The sequence below is a fragment of the Crocodylus siamensis genome, chromosome 7 (assembly GCF_052110815.1).
Source record: "Crocodylus siamensis isolate JL-2025a chromosome 7, ASM5211081v1, whole genome shotgun sequence".
NCBI classification, from domain to species: Eukaryota; Metazoa; Chordata; order Crocodylia; family Crocodylidae; genus Crocodylus; species Crocodylus siamensis.
In genome coordinates, this window is record NC_143401.1 from 24,838,876 (window position 1) to 24,856,829 (window position 17,954).

Consider the following 17,954-nt stretch of genomic DNA (forward strand, 5'->3'; position numbering starts at 1 on the left):
AATCAGGGGAATATTTCATTAGCTATTTCTTTCCAGACCTTGCTGCTGGGAGGTACAGCTCGGACCTGGAATCAGGGGAATATTTTATTAGCTATTTCTTTCCAGATCTTGCTGCTGGGAGGTACAGCTCAGACCTGTAATCAGGGGAATATTTCATTAGCTATTTCTTTCCAGACCTTGCTGCTGGGAGGTACAGCTCAGACCTGTAATCAGGGGAATATTTCATTAGCTATTTCTTTCCAGACCTTGCTGCTGGGAGGTACAGCTCAGACCTGGTTTAACTGCGATACACTTGGACTACCTTGTAAATTGGGTCATGGTGCCCCCCTGTGGTGGGTGGCAGGTTGGCGGCGGCAGCTGCTGCGATGTTTGTTGATGCTGCATGCGATCCTGGAGGCTCCGTGCTTTTCGGATACTGATTTGCAGCTTCTTATCGACTAGGGCTCTGCTGTGAGTGCTAGAGCTGGCATCATGCATGGCAAGTCTTAGTTTAGCTAAAATGCAAAAGAAAACATAGCAGAAACAAAAAACAGAAAAAAAGAATAAAATTGGGGGGAAATAAAAGAAAAAAAAAGATGCAGCAGGAACATAAAACATGGACCATGCAAATACTGCCACAAAAGAGTTCACAGGGATGCTTTCATTTCCATTAATGCACATTCAAGTTAGCCATGTGTCCAAACAGGTTAATTGAAACTAAACCAAAATGAAGTTGGAAAAAAATCTAAGTTTTAGCCAAACCTCTTATCCCCTTACCATGGGCTCTCTCCAACTGCCATTTCTTTCTTAGTCTTCCATCTTTCCTTATCCACTATACCAAGAGGTCCCTTAACGTATATGGGAACTGGACAGGTTTTGACACCAAGTCATAGCCAGCTGGAACACAACCTAACAGAGCTTTCATGAGGGCTATGTACTGATTCTCATTTTGTAACTCAAAAGCCAGTTTCTACAAACATATTTTTGCCTTTGTAAATCCATGCTGCTACCTGCTCTGTTTGCAACCTCACTAACCAGCCAGAGGAAAATGAAGGGTGGAGTGGGATAGCCAGCCAATCAAAATATAAAATATTGAAAAATACTAAAATAAAAGAATGCAATAGCACATATTTCTATAATTCACAGCACACATTAAGCCCCTTCCACGTGTTGATGCCTCTTCCTCCCAACAGCTGAGTAAGTATAGTATAGTTCATACCTTCCACTTTGGTAACAGAAGAGGGAGACTCTCATGCTCCCTTCCTACTGCTGTACTGGGGTCTTAAACACCTTTGGAAAAGCCTAATGATTGGAAAAAATGTTTAGGGGGATAGAGAGGCAGGAGTGGGTGCTTGCTGAAATATGCGAGTTAGCACTAGCCTCCCAATGGCATTACTGCCATACTAGAGACAGCAGCACAAAGGGGATCCTAGTAAAAAGGAGAGGGATAGAGTAGAACAAGACAGAAATAAGAGTGTTTAGAAAGGGGAAGTACTTTCTCCCAGCATTCTGCTAGAAATCACCAGTCCCAATATTCCCACCTGATGAATTCAGATGACCAGTCAATGTTATAGACCTATTCTGCAACATTAGTAAGTTGTCAAAAGCGCAATAGCTCAGGCGGTTAGAGTTACTTACATATAGCTTCGTTACAGAGAGCCAAAGCTGCAGCACAATCCCCCTTCTGCTCCTGATGTAGCGACTCTTCAAAGATTGAGTCTGCCTCCTGCATGGACCTCTCAAAGCCATCACTCCTCCCTGCAATGGGCAGCACTCTTCATTTCATTCGCATTCTTTCTTAAATCTTCCTCCTACCCTCCTCCTCCCATTTGAGAGCACAAAACCTTCATGTACAGCCAGTCTTATGTAGCAGACCTCCTGTAGAGGCTGTATCTTTCCCAGACACTCTTCTCTTCTTTTAAGCCTATTTATTGCAATATTATAAACCTCTCCAGGATGAAGAGCAACCTTGGTCAGAGAAATAAAAAATACTGAGAACCATGTGGATCAGCAGCTACTCTCAGGGTTTCTTTACAAGGGCAAGTCACATTGTTTTCACATGAGATGTTATTTAAAATGCATTTAGTTAAACTGATACAAAACACAGCAGTTATAGTGTTTCATTTTAAGCCAGACTTATGTCCATTAGAAATTCAAATTTTACCCAAATAAAAATAAAGTAGTCTTAAATCACAATAATAGCCTTGCAGAGAGGTTTGTATCAGTTTAATTACATGTATTGTATTTAAAATTGCAACTTATGTTAAATTGGTGCCACTTTCATGCATAGACAGTGCCTCCTACATCTGAGTGCATCCATGGATTTCAACCAAGTCCTTTTCAATTTAGGCTGCTTGCAAACATTTTTAAAAAAAAGTGGCACTTCAGTTTAAACCTGGTGTACTCCTGTGCCGTGCCCAGCACATCTCAGGAGAGGCAGTGTTAATTAGGCCTGGCTTGCCCAATGTCCGTATAAAGCGGGTGCTTAGTGAGGCTTTCTTGGGGCTTCTACGTAACAGCTGATTGAATCTACTTTAGATGTAAGTACCAAAAAACCCTGCTGAAGTGCCTGATCTATACAGATGCTGCAGAGCTGGGTCAAAGTACTGTGCTGCTTCTTTTGGTAAAGCGCGTTTTGTTTTGTTTTCCTTTTTTTTTTTTTTTTAATGTCTGCAAGCAGCCTTAAAGTAATTATTTCTGATTCATAAGTTTGTTAACTGCAAGGATGGAGTAATTTATCTTTAAAACAAAATGCAGTTTTGGGGAGGTGAGTAGTCAGTTTGTTCCTATGCTCTAAAAGAATTCTCACGCCATCTACTGTGATGAGAAGAACATTATAGCACATGGTATGTACAAATACCATTTAGCATGTTGTACCTGTACCTCTGCTGCATGATCACAGATCCTTTCCCAGAAATCATCTGTCCAGAGTTTGAGAGGTGAGAAACCCAGGGAATGGCCAAGAAACCCATTACCTAAAGTTAGGTCTCATCTACAGAGTAATAGTACAAGTAAATCAATGTGCAAGTGGGAGGAGACCCTCTCCTCCACTCCACAAGTCAAATGCCAGTTATTTCTATTTAGTCATCTCCTCATATACTTGTACACTCTTTCCATCTGAAACTACTCTGAGGTACATGGGAAATGTTAATCAGATTCAGCAGTGTATAAATGAATTCACCGACTGGACACACATGCTCTGCGCTACAAGAGACAAATGGAATGTTAAAGCCCAGTGGTACCGCAGCCTTCATAGCACTGAAACAGATGTAGGAAAGAATCTGAGAAGAGGGGAACAATAACCAAAAATTCTTTGGGTAACAATTGAGGGACAAAGGAGAAGCTTACTCTAGTGCCATTTATTAGACAGCCTACAGTGTGCTCATGACAATATACTAATTCAAGCAAAACACTGTTAATTTGGTTTGTATCATATCATGACAGCAGAGAATTAAAAAAAATATTTTTTTCCCCACAAAAAATAAAAGCTTCCTTGACATACATTTTGCATACATCATTCCAAGTGCTTCACAAAATCTTGTGAATAAGCATCTGCTTCATCTGAAGGTGAAGATGGGTAGATGGGTAAGTCAGCCCAGCAGCATTTCACAGTCAAAACATGAAGCCTTTGAGCATTGTAAAACTGAGGCTAAATTCAAATTTTGTAAACTTAATCTTCTTTGCGTCGGGAAAGCCATTTAATTTGAAGGGGAATGGGTCATGAATGTACTGGAGTTTTTGCATAAGCAGGAAGCCTTCTTGGCAGCCAGGCAATCCATCTAAGATACAGGTGCCATGTTTTTGGAATGCAAAAACCATAAAGAATGAAAAAGAAAGGCTAAGCAATACATCCAGGTTTCCTAATCTATCCCAAACCAGAGACGAAAACCTCTCATAAGGATTATGTAGTAATTTGGAGCTGGGAGGGGATAAATTCATAACGTGGCTTGTTTGTTTGTTTGTTTTTAAACAAGGAAAGGGTACAATGCAGATGTTTCTTACAATGTGCTTAGTGGAGCATTACCAGAAACCAAACTGGACCAGTTTCCAAAAACTCAGTGGATTAATATTTTCTGGAGGCTGCAGCTTCACATTCCACAATCTGAGTTTTCAGTTTTTTAAAAAAAGTCACTATCATTTATAGTTGCAAAGATATTAATCAGTGGTAACTGATACAATATCTACTTGACTTCAGCAGATAGTCTGAAAAGAGAGTTCTAAAATAAATGTGAATCTACTCCTCATTTCAATGTGTTGTTTACCAGGATCTTATGACAACAGTTTAGATATCAACATTAGTAATTATTACATTATTAATTACCAAGAGTGTAGAAGCACAAATATATGGGGAGTAAAATCTTTATTTTAGTGCCTTGCATGGACAGAATTTGTTATTTGGACAACAATTAACAATTTAGAAAACAATTTAGGGTTTCCCTTTATCCCAAATTAGTCTCTTGGGTGTTACAAATTCAGTCCGCTCGTTCCCTACATTTTTAAGACTTCATAGACCAATTGCCAGTGCTGGAGACAATTTTGGGTACTAGCGATATTGTAGCAGGACAGAAAATGAAAGAGTGGTAAACAAAAAAACTGAAGTGCCCCGAGGATCAAAAAGAATCTTCCTCACTTCCCCCACATCTGACACAATATTCCAAAGCACACCCCCATGCCAACAGCCTTGTCCAGCTCATATGAGTTACCCTGGTTCTGCAGTTCATCCAGGTCCATGAACCTGCTGGGATGAGGATTAAAGCCCATTGCTGCCTCCATTTCCTTTTCCCGTTTCCTGCGTAATTCTTGTTCCTGTGCCCGCCTGGCCACTTCCTCCTGTAATTGATCCAATTCGCTTTTTGATGGCACAGGTATCTCCCCACCTTCAAACAAAAATTTAAAAAAAAATCAGCAGACCTATCTGCCAGTCAATAAAACACATTTCATTTCTTCTATAACCGTAGCTGAGCTTTTCTACCTTCCTGGTTCAGCTTTCCTTTTACAACCTAGAAATAACATTTAGTTTTTATTTTTAAAGCATTTTTAGTCATGAAGCAAGGAGAACCAGGGGACTAAGGAAACTGCAAGTGCTACTCAAAAGACATACAAGGTAGTATAGGGCAAATGGACTACTTTATAAAAGTGTCCCCTAATCTGTCTGTTGCACTTCACAGAGTGCATCCTCTGTTCTTATCACTTACCAAGGTGCAAACCCAAATGCAATAATATTCTAGTTATAATTCCATTAAAATCTTAGAGAGGCTCTACTGCCAAATTCTGTAATAGTGCCTCTTACCAGCAACTTCAAAATGTTACAGGTTTGTTTTGCAGAATCAGGAAGGAATGCTGCAAGGCAGTTGTTGTCAACTGGGAGTATGCATACCCCAAGGGGTACTTAAAAGTGTGGTAGGGGGTACCCAGAACTCCATGTGAGTGCAGCCGCAGGACAGCATGCAAGTGGCCAGGAGCAGAGCTGAGCCATGTGGAGAGCAGCCAGGTCTGGCTGGTAAGCATGTTGTGGTGGGAGGGAGTGGGGCTGGGGAAAGGGCTGCCCTGCCAGGGCGGGGTATAGGACTGAGCTGCGCTCTGGGGGGCAGCTCCCACCACTACATGCACCCCAGAAGGGCATGGGGGGTGTGTGCCCCCTGATCTGTGTGCAGGCTGGGGCTCTTCCTGGGAGGGAGCTGGGCCAGGTTGTGCTTGGGGCAGGGAGGTGGACAGCAGCAGTGCTGGGAGCAGAACTACGGGGGGGGGAAGGAGGGCTGCAGGCACCCATAAATTCACCGCAGCCCTCCTCCCAGTGCCACTGCCTGTCCCGAGTGCAGTGCAGCCCTACTCCCTCACCAGGAAGAGCGCAACACAGCCTTCCCCTCCCCCCACTTCTTTCTCCCCGAGGGCATGTGGGCCATGTGCCTGGGATCTGCACAGTGGGGTTGGCAGGCTGCTGCTGCAGGCTGAGGCTGGGAGGCAATGCTGGGCTCTTCCAAGTGAAGGGACTGGGCCATGCTGTGCTTGCAGTGGGCAGTGGAGGTGCTGGGATGGAGAGTGGGGGTGGCTACAACAAATTTTCAGCTGCTTGTAGCCCCATTCCCATAGGTCCCTTCAGTGAGGGAGGGAGTGAGGCTAGAGCTGGAGCTGGGGTAGGCACTGCCCAGCTGGGATGAAGTGTGGGACAGAGTCACAAGTGGCATGTCTGGGGCCACTGGGGGTGGCAGCTCCACTGCTGCATGCACCCCAGGAGGGCATGGGGGTGGGCACATGCTCCGGATCTGCATGTGGGGTGCAGCGCACCGCGGGCCACTGCAGACTGTGGCCAGGACAGCACTGGGAGCGTTGGGCTTGGCTGCGCTGGGTTGGATGGGGGCTATGGCAAATTTTGGGGTGGTTGTAGCCCCTCCCACTGCTGCCACTGCCTGCCATGAGCACAGCCCAGCCTGGCCCCCACTGAGAAAAACCCAGTGTAGCCCTGGTCCTAGCCCACTCTTGCCCTGCGTGCAGATCTGGGGGCACACTCCTCCCATGCCTTTCTGGGGTGCGTACAGCGGTGGGAGCTGCCACCTCTTGCACCCTCTGGATGAGCTGCTTGCAGCTCTGTCCTGCATACTGCCTCAGCTGAGCAGTGACTGACCCTGCTCCAACCCCAGCCCCACTCCCTCCCTCACTGCGGGGGCTTATGGGAGCGGCTCCCCTCCCAGCACCCTTTGGACGAGCTGCTTGCAGCTCCATTCCGTACCCTGCCCCATTCCAGCTTAGCAGTGCTTGCCCCTGCCCCACTCCCTCCCTCACCACAGGGCCTCGACCTGCCCTGCCCCTTAAAAACAAGAACAAAATATAAAGGGGTACATGAGCTGAAACTGAGACAGAAGGAGTACACTTGTTAAAAAAAGATTAAAAACCCCTGGTGTAAAGTAAATAGAATATTATTATAAGAGCATTTTCTTGATTTACTCTTTCCACTCCATGCCACCATAAAGATGCATTCTCCTTTTCCCCCCCTTCCTTTTTTATATTCCTTAGTAATTTCTTATGGCTGAGGCCACAGAAATAGAGGGACAGCTTGTTACACTACTTCTGACAATTAAGTCATTTTAAAAAAATTATTAGCGAGACAAGTCCATTTCCTGAAATTGTGAAATTCAATTGACATGCCCATAGAAAAGCAATATCTATAGCTGTCTATCAAATGGTTTCGTCATGAGCCATCAAATGTATGCAAATATCTGATTCATCTTAAATTGGAATAATTTACCAGCAAGTTAATTTAACAAATTCTTTAAAGTTGTGATTACTAAAAATGGTCAAACTAACTATGAAAGTAACAGGAATTAAAAAAAATGGAACCTGATAAGTAGTTCTGGAAAGAAAAGGACTGTTGGCAAAGCTTTTTAAAACTAATTACTGATTAAAAAATGACTCCAGCTCTTTCCTGCTGCCCCATCCATTTGATAAATGGGAGAAATCAAGGTGAAATTTTCTAATTGAAAACAGGCTATTGGACCCCTAGTTCTCATTAAAACACAATGGGAAAATTTCCCTTAAACATTTCAGGCCTGATATCCACAAAATGTGTTACCCTCCATTATTCTAGGCAGATATGGTTTTATACCAAAATAAGTAAAAGTACCACAAAGATGTAAGTTATATTAATAGAGACCCTCTTTTTTACAGATATAACTGGATCCATACCAGAAAACTGTACCATTAAGCATTTTGGTCTGTAAGCTGTAGAGTTAAACAAGTACAAAAGTTTCTTAGAAAGAAAGTAAAATTAAAAAAAAAACAATCAAGAAGCTATTCTTAGAAACTGGTTAAAAAGGATGGGGTAACTTGTCAGACACCTAGAAAACACCATTCGTACTTCTGCTAAATTATACTTTTGGAAACTGGAACCGGGTCAATCTGAATTTACACCTGACAAGTTCTTGTGCATAATCAAGAAGTGTTGGGAAGTATACTCTGGCCCACTCTTCTGTTTTGAGTTTCTACCTTAGCTGGGTGTCCCAGGGGGACACAAATGGAGGTCCTGGAACACCCTCCCATGGTGGGACCCGAGGCTGGGGTGAGCTGCCGGAAAGAAGAAACAAAAAGTCCTAAGGAGGGGGTTTGCTTACCTTCCATAGGAAAAACCGTGCCAAGAAGAGTTACTGGCGCAGTTCATCAGCCACTTTTATTTGCGGCTGGGAGCAGCGACAGTGGATGACATCATTGGAAACCACCACCCAACTGATTTAAAAGCCAGCAGCGGGGAAACAGAGTGGGCAGCAGCTAAGCCAGAGACAGGAGGTGAGGCTGCTCCCCAGGCCACTTGACAGGATCACCAGGTCCACAGGGGACCCTCAGGAAAGGTCCCGGCTCCCCTAAAGGGCTACACACCTGGCAAATCAGGACAGCTGGGCCAAGGAGGATGATGTTGAGGGATCCTGACGACCACAGACTCCAGATCCATGAGTGGGGTGGGCTGAGGCCCGAACCCCTACTGTTCCTTTCCTTTTCTCTTTTTTTTTTTTCTGTTTTGCTGTTTTCTGTTATCATTTTGAAGGACACCAGAGCCCGAACCAGGGAAGGTATCCCCAGTCAATCCTCAGGGTCAAGAAGAGGAGCGGAGGCAGCTCTGTGGAACGTGATGTCTCAAAGATAAGGTTGGAGCAGACGTTGAAACAGGACCGGTCCCAAGACAGACACCAAGGGACGGGCAAGAGGGGACAAGAGCAAGAGGGAATATGAAAGAGACAGGCCGGCGATCCACCACCTAGTCACCCTGAGGGCTGGCGTATGGCTAGCGTGTAGGGGAGGTGGAGCCCCAAGAACGCCCGCAAAGGGCAGCGTCCAGTCAGTGGGATTCCGTGAGGGAGAGTCCCACTACTGAAAGGAAGACTAAGTCATGGCAGGAAAGCATTGGGGCCTCCCTTGGGGGTGAATGCAGCCCAACACCCAAGTCCCAGGGACACGCCCTGCAGTCTGAACTGGGCATGCGCTCTAAGGCCACTAGAGAGTGCCTATACCAAACCAGGTGGGTGCACTGGGGTATAACCTCAGTACCAGCATGTTCAGACTCTACTGATAAATGCTGATGCTTGTTTTCTTATGCCACCATTAGGAATCCCAGAGCTGAGCACTGACATAAGTTGCATAGTTCAGAGCTTTCACAAACAGCATTAGGTTTACTTTTCTAGATGGCAACGGAGCTTAGACTAAATAGGGGAAAACTGTCCACTAAGAATTTACTTAAAATGGAATCTTTTGAACCGAATAAATAAGTGAAAATGAACCACAAAATGAGACTTTTACAATCTTGCCAGAAAATGACTTTTTAGCCTGTTTGAGAAGAGGATGATTTTCCTGTCTCTCAGCATCTTTGATTCCAAAAGGCAGCTGTTTCTGCAATGTATCTTGCGTATTGGCAATCAGGGAGCAACTTGTACACTTCAATATAAATTAAGCAAGAGTGTGCTAAGCTGCTTCCTTTCCCTTCTTCAAGAAATTTGGTTTCTAATTGTGTCCTCTACATCAATGCCCGTAGAAGAAAAACTGCAGTATTTCTTCCAGATCCCCTGCAGCATAGCCTCATTCCTGGCTCCACTGACCCAACAAACAATCCATGGCAGAAGAAGGGAGTCACTTTAAGTAACCCTCTCCTACCCTGAAAAACTGAGACCTTTTACTATGCTTGTATTTTTCAACCAATTCGTTGCAAATTTAGGTAAAGTCTTACACGGTGAAAGGAGGGGTGTTTTAACTACAGTGGCTCTGAGGGTCACTCTAATTAAACCACCTGCAGCATCACATATATTCAGCATCTTGCACTTGAAAATGGTGGCAGAGGTGCTTTAACTAGAACTAGTTTGATGAGCTTTAGTTAAAGTACCCCACCACCATTTTGAAGTGCAGGGACACTGAATACACATAATGTGGAGGCTGCTCAAGTATGCTAAGGAGGAGTGTTAAGTAGCATGCTTAATTAACCGAGTCTGTTCCAGTGAGTGCTAATTAGCACATGTCAGAGCAGACATTTGATACATGTATAGCTGCCTTTAGCTTTAGCAAATAAAAGGAATCTCTACTAAGATAGTCTTTTCCTCTGCTTATGCAGTGAGATGAAAGGGGGAGAAAACTATGTGCCAGAGTTTTCCAACAAGACAACCAACTGCATTTCATTTTTATCAGTAATAAGTCAAAGCTCTACACATTGATGGTAAACTCACCTGGTTCCTAGGCTAAATGTAGACCATGGTAGTGGTGGCGAGGCGAGTAGCAGCAGCATAGGGGTTAACACAGCTGTTGCTTCCCCTACCCCTCCAAACACATGTCCACAATGTGATTAGTAACTAGGAATTCAGTGATGGGCCCCAACCCCACACCCTGCCCCCAAATTTCTGGCCCCTCTAGGAACCTTGCAAGCCACATGAAACAGCTACATAGGTGATATCTTTGACACTTCAGCCCTATCAGATTCCTTAGTCTTCTTTTAGCTTCCTTGCACCTGGTTCAATTGAACAGTTTATATTGCAACATCCTGAGGAACTCTGGATTTAAAAAGGGTATTTTACCATTCCCAATGAACTGAATGCTGTTTGTCCAACCACTGGTTGATGAAGAAGACTCCACTTCCAAGATGCTGCTGCTGTGAGATTTTGGGATGTTACGCCAGGCAGGTACCAGTCCACCAACTCGCTTCATATAAGGTTCCCTCCAAAAATAAAATAAACACAGGTCAACACATGGCCCACCTTTTAAACAGGTAGAAAGGCATAAAAAGCTGAGTGGGGGATTAATGATCACTACCACCACCCTACAACACATGTATTTGCACAATCTTAAAATAACATTTAATTGTCAACTTACTTTCAGAGTCTTAAGCCTGAAAGTATTTTAAAGAGATATCATGGGAAAATCTTGGGGTAGGGTGGAAAGAGTCCATTTTCCTCTACAAATGATAACTTCTTAGGATTTTGTTGTTGTATTGACAGTGGAATCCGAGCTTTGTTTGTGAATCCATAAGTGTAAAAATAATTTCCCTTACCATCAGCACAAATTATGGCACCTTTAACCTTGATTGTTGAGAGAGATCATAAAAAGTGAATCAGAGCCTTCAGACTCCAGTTCTTTTTGGTTTTAGTCCTAGGTACACTCATTCATACAAAACTGCAAAAATAGCTCTCAGAAAGAATGGATAGTATATGTGGCTCCTTGCAGAACATGGCTCACAGGGAACACCAATCGTAGGTGTGTCACATTACCATTTTTCTACATGTAACACAGCACAAATTTTCATTCCTTTGAAATTATGAAGCTGGAGATAATGTTTACACTGAATGTGACCAGTTACCTTCAGCAAGCCTGAGCATACCAAAGCCACTCTCTTAGTTAACTTTTCAACAGATTTTTAAACGCTATGATGCAACCTTTTCTGCAAATCCCTGAGCATGCTTTCTTCTTTATGACTCTTACTGGTTGAGAAGGATACTGCTGTGCACTAATTTATGTACATTGTGTTCCAAACCCCTCAATGAAGTCTATAAGCAGAAACGGTCATGAGGCACTGAGTCTTACAAGTACTCCAAAATTAGAGACTTGATACAAAAATTCTTACCATAAGAAAATGATCCAAGACACAAACAACAGGGAAGATGACTTCTTCAGAAGGAAAGAATGGGGCAGTTCCCAAACAAAAGAATCTACCTGATGCCAGCACCTTGAGTTATTATCAGTAGCTAAAAGAAAGGGCTTCTGTCCTTACATGCATCATTTTATCCTCCATTCTCTACACTGCTGAAACCTCTCCTTTCACTGATTGTAAACCACATACGTTACAGACCCAACAACTGTACATGGTACAACTTATTCCGGTTCTTATTCTTTCCCATGTCTACCCACATTAGATTCTACAAGAACTGTAGCCATAGAACTACACTTGCTGTAGAACTACAGTTTAGTCCTCAGATGTCCCAGTATGCAGGCTTGTAAGAGAAACAAAAATCTAACAATACATTTTATTACCGTCTACCTGTGGGTGCTAGAGCTCTCTGATAAGGGCATGTCCAAACTGACTGGGCTGTTGCTGTTGCGCTCACTGCTTTCATAGCCAGATTCCATCCTCTGAATCAGACGAGGATGCTGATCTATTACGTGCTGGGTGCCCCGACTTAAACCCCCATACTTGCACCTAATGTACGGTTGAGTTGGCTTCATTTCTGGAGGAGCTGGTTCTTTCAGCTCATCTTCTGTAAATTCTTTACCTGTCAAAAGGAAGAAACATGGATTGGCAGGAAAGTCAAATTTAATTCCACCAAGCTAACTTACTAATATTTTGGCTTCCTGACAATGGTTGAAACAAATGTGATGTCTCTAAATTCAGGGATTAACAATCCAAATCAAGGATCTCCAGACCAGCCCTGGAGATCACATTCATGACTACAGTCTGGCCACTGTGCTGCCCCAGCCACACTGCACGGGTGATGGAACCAGCTGCGTGCACCATGGCCTGGGCTGCCTCCTACATCTGGGCTAGGTGGGACTGAGGGACCTGCCACCGGCTGGACAAAATCCCTTGGTGGGTCGGATTCTGCCAGTGGGCCATATCTTCCCCACCCCTGTTTAAACTCCTACTAGATTCCCTAAGTACAGCCTTCCAAGTGCAAACCACTAATCTTAAAGCTCACCCCTGCCCTTCCCCCTCTTTCACTTGTTAATCCACCCACCCACAACCATGAAAGTGCAGCTCCAGCAGCCAATGGGCTCAGAGAAGGGACAGATAGATGTCTGTCCTCAAGACCCTCTGCAGGAGTCAGAAGAATCTTCTCTTTCAATTGCACAGGGAACAAGATGATACAGCTGCATTGCTTTTTGTTCCATCTGAAAGCTAGGAAAGTATTTGTGAATTTCAGGAACTCCATTTTCCACCAGGAACTTCACTGTTTAAAGTCCTATAAGACAGGGCTTCACCCTTCATCTGTAGGCTGCACTGTGCTGCAGTGAGAAGTGGGCCCAGGTAAACTGTGAGCTGTTACTAGGTCTGTGTTACCCTGAGAGACTCAGAGCAGGAAGACTAGTAGGGAATATTCTTTCCTTCTTTAGACTTAGATATCATAACATACATGTTGCAATTAGCAGAAGGAAGGGAGATAGACTATGAAACACATACACTGATAAGAGGTAGCAGACCAGCCCTGGAGATCACATTCATGACCAATAAAGATGGTTGTCTTGTGTAATAGATTCCCAATTGCCTATGCTGTCTCAGCTAGGCTAAGCAGAGTGTATAACAGTGCTTCACTCCTCAGTTATACATGCATGGAATATAAAAGAGTACCATATTGAAACACAAAAAGCAATACAGACACTGCATAGTGTATGCTCACGCACACATACATATATACACACACCTCTACACATCAAGGACACTCCTCAACATCCTAGAGTAACCAACAACAACGGGATGAAGTATGTGTTAAGTGACATCTGGTGTTACTACTTTAAGTTACCAGTATACCAATGGTTATGATAAATTCTGTACCTGACCTAAATTCCCAATACATCACAATTAATATATCTCCCCACTCCTCTCTTACCTGCATCTTCAGAAAAGGGGCTGAGTTGTGTGTAGCCACAATATTTCCTCTTGTCTTTACTGAAGATGCTGTCTATGTTCAGAGACTCCCTTTTAGGTCTCCACATTGGCCGATACTTGCAAGATGAACTGGATTTGGACTCTCTGCTGGAACTCTCTATTTCCCAGTTTTGAGAATGTGCAGGCAGATTTTTGGAGGACCGCATCTCGGCCTGATCACTGACACTCCTTCCACGAGGAGTGCTCTGGTTGCTTTGTGCGGTCTGAGCTGGTCTACTGTGGATCATATTGCTGACTGTCTCTTTAAACTCCCTCAGCTTGCTGGTGCTGCTGGATGGTTTGGGGGCAGTTCTGGGGGCTTGTTTCTCCTTCAATGTTTCCCCTAAAGATTACAGAAAAAGGCAATAAGAAGAACAAAAATAACTTCATTTTAAACAAGATGAAATCATACAGAAGGGGAAAAGCAAAGACAAAGACGCGCAAAAACACAGAGACAGGAAGACATGCAGCAATGAGACACATACACATACACATGGAGGATCAGAAAAACTGATACAAAGAGGAACTGAAAAAGGAACTAAAACCCTTGCCTTCACTGTGATACCCTGAAGACTGTGCTTCATCCCCTTTTCGCCGAGACCGGCTAGAACTCCTCTTGCGGTCCGTCAGTGAGCCCTTTTTGGAAATATGCTTCTGATTACATTCACTGTCAGTCAGGTGTCCTGAAAGAATAAAAGACCACAGTTTAGATGGCAAAAGCATTTGGACTGGCTCTTTGACATAGTAAGAATAGGTAGGCCTCTTGCTCCCTGTGAGCTGCCGAGGCACTCCAATGCTAAGTGGCAGTTTCTGGTAAGCAAAGGCATTTACTTTAAATAATTTGTATCTAAAGGGATTTTTTTAAAGTAGTAAGAGATCAACAAGGCGACTCCAGGGACTGTGGTTAATGAGACTGATCATTCATGAGGACAACAGGCAATCTCATAATCCTCCAGGGACACCATTATCTTGCAATTCTAATCCTCTTGCAGCAGCCCTTTCTCTCTTGGCCATATGCAGCTATTACACTAACACAGCTAGCTTGATTTTACACTCTTCTCAAATTCTTTTTTGCCTACTATAGCAACTCTTTCTCTTTGCATCAGTTGAGTAAGAAAGGCTTTGCTCTCAGTTTAGCAAAAGTTTCCTGTGTAAGCATTTTTTCATTTTAAAAAGAGTCTTAGACTCAGAACTGACAACAAGCCTAATATCACATTATTATTATTATTATTATTATTATTAGATGTAAAATAATTTAGGATGAGATTCACAAAACTGTTACAAGCGTGAGAACCCAAGTTTTGTGATTGTCACTCTTGTAGCCTCAAGCCTGCAAGGCAAACCATATGAGTGGCTTTATTCACATGAGTAGTCCAAATGAGAAGGCAATCCAGACTCGTGATTGCTCCCAGCGGAAGTGGAGAACAAGCAAGAAATTTAGGAATGAAATACAAAGGCTTAGCAGCCTTTATGTCACCAACTTCAATCTGACTTAGATGGCTAGTGAATAAAAATTGGACAACTGATAAGAGGATCTATAAAAGAAAGTGATAGTTCCAAACCATTTCCTCCCTCCAGGGAGCCCTTATCACAGAACTCAAATTAGAATTAACAAAGACAAGCTAATCTTTTAAAATAAAAACCAAAATTAAAAATATTAAAAGAAGAGTCTGTTTTTTGGGCACAGACGCTACACCAACAACTTAAGATGATACAATGTACAAAGAAGTGTGGGGAATCAACTTTTTAAAAAAATTAGCAACCTGAAAATGTCTCATGTTTCAGCCAGTCTGCAAAGCAATGTAAGACTGTGATTCTGTAGTAGGTCCTCTTTAAAGAGAGGCAGTACATATGAAAGCAAAGAAAACAAGAACAGAATAATAAAGGTGTTAGGAGAGCAGATAAGGAGGGAGTGGTAAGTGAATAGGGTTTAGGTGACATGCCAGAAAGTGGTTTTCAGGGAAGCTTGCTCTTTCACAGCATGAGCTTTGGATGACAGCAGGCATATAGCACTATTCTTTCAGTCTATAAAGATATACAATATCTTGAAGTGGTTCCCATGGTGATAAAAGTAGCTACTGTTGCACTCAGAGAGCACGATTTCTTTAGTTAGTATTTTAACTCTGTTTTTTTCCATTCTGATAGCAATAGCAAGTTAGGGCTTTTCCAGTGGTTTAATAATCTAATAGACAGAGAGAGACACAGAGAGACAGACACACACACACACAGATGCAGAGAAAGAGACAGACAGACAGACAGACACCACTAGTGCTAGATCTGGGGCTCTTATATAAGGTGAAAATATTTTAAAAGATCAACTTAACTGACATAGATCAGAAGATTAATACTCTTGCCTTCCCATCCATCAATCAACCTACCCCCTCTGATCAAAACTCCAAATGGGACTGAATCTTACTTCAGGAATAAATGCAAAACCTGTCAGCATTTCTCCAGTACTACAGCAAACAACAGCCCTCCCAAAAAAACATCATAATCTACAGATCCTACACATGTAAATCACCAAATGTGGTATATCTCATCCAGTGTACCCAATGCTCCCCTGGAAACTATGTGGGTGAAACCAGATGAGAACTACACAACAGAAAACTCTCACAGAAAAAAAAATAAAGGACAGAGATGAATAAAAACCAGTAGAAGCATATTTTTCATAACCTGTCCTCTCTCTGACCTCACAATCCTTGAGCTTGAAGGGAATTTACCAAACATCTCCAGAAACTAGTCTGGGAACAGAAATTTATAATTCTACAGAACAGTAAAAGTCTGGATTCATTACAGATAGTGACTTTATGACTCATTCCAACCTAACAAATACTGCTACCTCCTGCCCTTCACGGTTAATGCTGACTACCCTCTCTCTTCTTGAGTGGTCTACTCAGTCACTAACAGGATAGCCTGTTCTACTATACTCCTTTAGTCTTATAAAAGATTCTTGATATAACAGGGCCAATGCCTTCACATGCAGCTTCCCTTAAGGGCTGCTAACGCTGCTCCGGTTTCATGTGCCCCCAAGCCAGGCACTCCAGCCAGAAGCCTGGATCCCAATGCCTCCCTACTCCTTCAGCCCCCAGCAAGCCCCACTTACCAGCCCACTTCACAATCTCTGGGAGGAAAGTGAGACTGACCTAAGCCTTGGACTGACTAAAAGCCTCAGGCCCACCCTTCCCCCTCTCCCTCCCCCTTCTTCTTCCCCTCCAGGCAGTAGGGCTGTGCAAAATTTTGCCAAGTGTTTCATTTCAAAGCTGTTTCAACATGTTTCAAGCTTGAAAAGCGAAATCAAAACAAAACAAAAAGCAGTGAAACAGTTTTGAAACAAAATGAGGGCACTCGAAACGTTTCAAAAGTTTCAAAACGTTACAAGTTTTGAAGCAGCCCAGTGGTGGGAGGCGGAGGAGAGCCAGGGCTGCACTCCAAGTGGCTCCGCAGCTCCGTATACCTCAGTCCGGCGGGGAGTACAGCCCTGGCTCTCCCCACCTCCTACTGCTGGGTTGCGCTCCGTGGGGTTGGCGGAGTGGATTGGAGCGCAGTGCCGGCTCTGCCTGCCTCTCGCTACCTGGCTGAATTCCAGTCAGCTGCACCAGCCCCATAGCACAGCCCCGCAGCCCTCCTGGGGGTGTGATCCCCTGAATCTGTGCCCCGATGACAGGAAGCTGCTGCTGCTGGCAAATTTTGCTTTCAAGACTTTGAGGTGCAGTTTCCAAGAAACCTCTGCACCTATCTCCTTGAAACCTGGGAGGTTTCATGCCCCCAGAAGGGTCAACTATCTCTGCAATTTGCATCCAAATTAGGCAACAAATGACAGTGTTTTAGGCCTATGGGCAAAAGATTGAAATGAGTCAAAACAGTTTGACAAAACGAAAAGGGAAAGTGCTTCGAAACAAAATGAAACAACAAAACATTGTTCCTTCAAAATGGCGAAATGGACATCAAAATGAAACGATGGTGTTTTGCACAGCCCCACCAGGCAGAGCTGGGGCTTTCCTGCCCATTTTGCAATCAGCTCTTGCAGGCTGGAACTCTGGCAGCTTGCAAGAGCTCTTTGCAAAAGCAGGAAATCCATGGGTTTCTCTGCTAAAAGAGAAAATCTACGTTTTCTCTGATAAGAACAGAAAATCTGTGGTTTTCTCCATTTTTCTTCAGGAAACAGAAAACCAGTGGTGGATTTAGAGTTAGTGGGGCCCTGTGTGCACCTTCATTTTCAGGGCCCCCCTCAGGACCCAGCCAAGAAAAAGAACATTTGAGACAGTGAAAAAATGGCAAAGCAAATTCTTTGCTAGTCTACTTCAAGTAACTGTGTTTAGAGCACAGTTCACAGAATGCAGAAAGACTGAACCGCTTTGCGACTCGCAACGCTTAT

General features: G+C 43.6%; 1 protein-coding gene across 8 annotated transcripts in view; it reads right to left on the reverse strand.

Annotated features, from left to right (window-relative positions):
- USP54 (ubiquitin specific peptidase 54) overlaps nt 1–17,954 on the reverse strand; it is a 208,976-nt gene that overhangs the window by 13,405 nt on the left and 177,617 nt on the right. For 7 of the 8 annotated variants that reach the window (XM_090057217.1, XM_090057221.1, XM_090057215.1 and 4 more), the window contains 7 exons: nt 14,131–14,262; nt 13,542–13,922; nt 11,978–12,209; nt 10,521–10,660; nt 4,683–4,856; nt 1,618–1,737; nt 302–494 (listed from right to left, as the gene is read on the reverse strand). In XM_090057217.1, the coding sequence (XP_089913343.1) occupies nt 302–494; nt 1,618–1,737; nt 4,683–4,856; nt 10,521–10,660; nt 11,978–12,209; nt 13,542–13,922; nt 14,131–14,262 (1,372 nt within the window). The remainder of the gene's footprint in view (nt 1–301; nt 495–1,617; nt 1,738–4,682; nt 4,857–10,520; nt 10,661–11,977; nt 12,210–13,541; nt 13,923–14,130; nt 14,263–17,954) is intronic. The other variant, XM_090057222.1, reaches the window with a different exon arrangement.